Here is a 1,278-nt window from a genome sequence, read left to right as displayed (position 1 = left end):
AGATTTTCGCTATAGGGCGCGTGCGCTCGCCAGACAGACAGAGAGAGACATAGAGACAGAAAGCGAGAAATCACCCCCCAGGGGGGATGGTCACGCCTCAATCCCTTCTCCTCCATTCTTCTCTCGGGATCATGGGCACGCACGCACACGCGCCCGGCGTGAGTTTTAAGCCACCGGGTCCGGGACGGGAACCGCGGTCGACTACGTGGGAGTCCAGCGACATAGCCATTATGTTAACTGCCGGTTCCCTAAGCTAGGTAGTTTTAAAAAGAGGAATAGTGTGTTACGATGTGAACTGAAATACACATAACATGACATGCAGAAATCTCTAAAACAGAGTCAAAATTCCCACTATTTCAAAGCTATGTATAGAATAGTTTTTCTTAACAACATTCAGCATTATTTGGCCCTTCCCACAGAAGTACTGCATACCAAAAAGAATATAATGATCAGTTATTCATTCTGATTGCGGTTTGTAATATAATTTTCCTTGTGAATCCTGACTTCACCTTGTCAGAGAGTACTGCTTCCCCAAGGCTGCCCCCGGGTCCTGTTGACGGATCGCTCTAATTGCAGTCGGCGCTGTAAACAAGGCAGCTACTCCATGCTCCGCAAGCACACGGAAATAGGCGCCGGCATCTGGCGTTCCCACCGGCTTCCCCTACAACGAGATGCATTTAAAATGTCACTGGGTAAAATGCCTCATATTTCACTGACAGTTCAATACTTACACATTTAGCATGGCAATATTTATAAAATGGAACTCTCAACAAATCTTAGTTTTAAAATATTCTCATGTTCCGTCATAAATAAAACAAACCAAATGCCTAGGAATTAGAAGCCATTTGCTCCATTACAGTAAATATATATATATATATATACACACACACACACACATGTGTGTATATTTGTGTGTATGTATGTATGTGTGTGGACCTCCCATGAGATTTCTATCTATACATATCTTCTATACATATCTCTATATTTCCATATCTATATCTCCCATTCAAATTCAGCACAGAAAACCAGTCTTCAGGTCAGTAGGTGGCATGGAATTTAATGTACTGGATCCCACATGACAAACTGCACGATTCAAGTCTCAGATCTAGCAGGTTGAAAATGACACCGTGAGTGTATGCCGAAATCCTGAGAATAACAGAGACCAGATTGTGGTGTGGCCATCTCCCATGGGGGGTGATTTTTCACTTTCTCTCTCTTTCTCTCTCTCTCTCTCTCTCTCTCTCTCTCTTGTGCACAAACCTCATAGCAACTCTACCA

The 1,278-nt window shown here is 43.4% G+C and overlaps 1 protein-coding gene across 4 annotated transcripts in view; it reads right to left on the bottom strand.

Annotated features, from left to right (window-relative positions):
* Positions 1-1,278, bottom strand: part of ACSS3 (acyl-CoA synthetase short chain family member 3) — a 212,445-nt gene that overhangs the window by 77,981 nt on the left and 133,186 nt on the right. For all 4 annotated transcript variants that reach the window (XR_003548467.1, XM_027769723.1, XM_006142870.3 and 1 more), the window contains exon 8: positions 510-661. Coding sequence is in view for 3 of the 4 variants with exons in the window: in XM_027769723.1 (XP_027625524.1) it covers positions 510-661 (152 nt within the window). In the remaining variant the exon portion in view is untranslated. The remainder of the gene's footprint in view (positions 1-509; positions 662-1,278) is intronic.

The sequence above is a fragment of the Tupaia chinensis genome, unplaced genomic scaffold (assembly GCF_000334495.1).
Source record: "Tupaia chinensis unplaced genomic scaffold, TupChi_1.0 Scaffold000085_1, whole genome shotgun sequence".
Lineage (NCBI taxonomy): Eukaryota > Metazoa > Chordata > Mammalia > Scandentia > Tupaiidae > Tupaia > Tupaia belangeri.
This window is presented reverse-complemented; position numbering and strand designations above follow the sequence as displayed.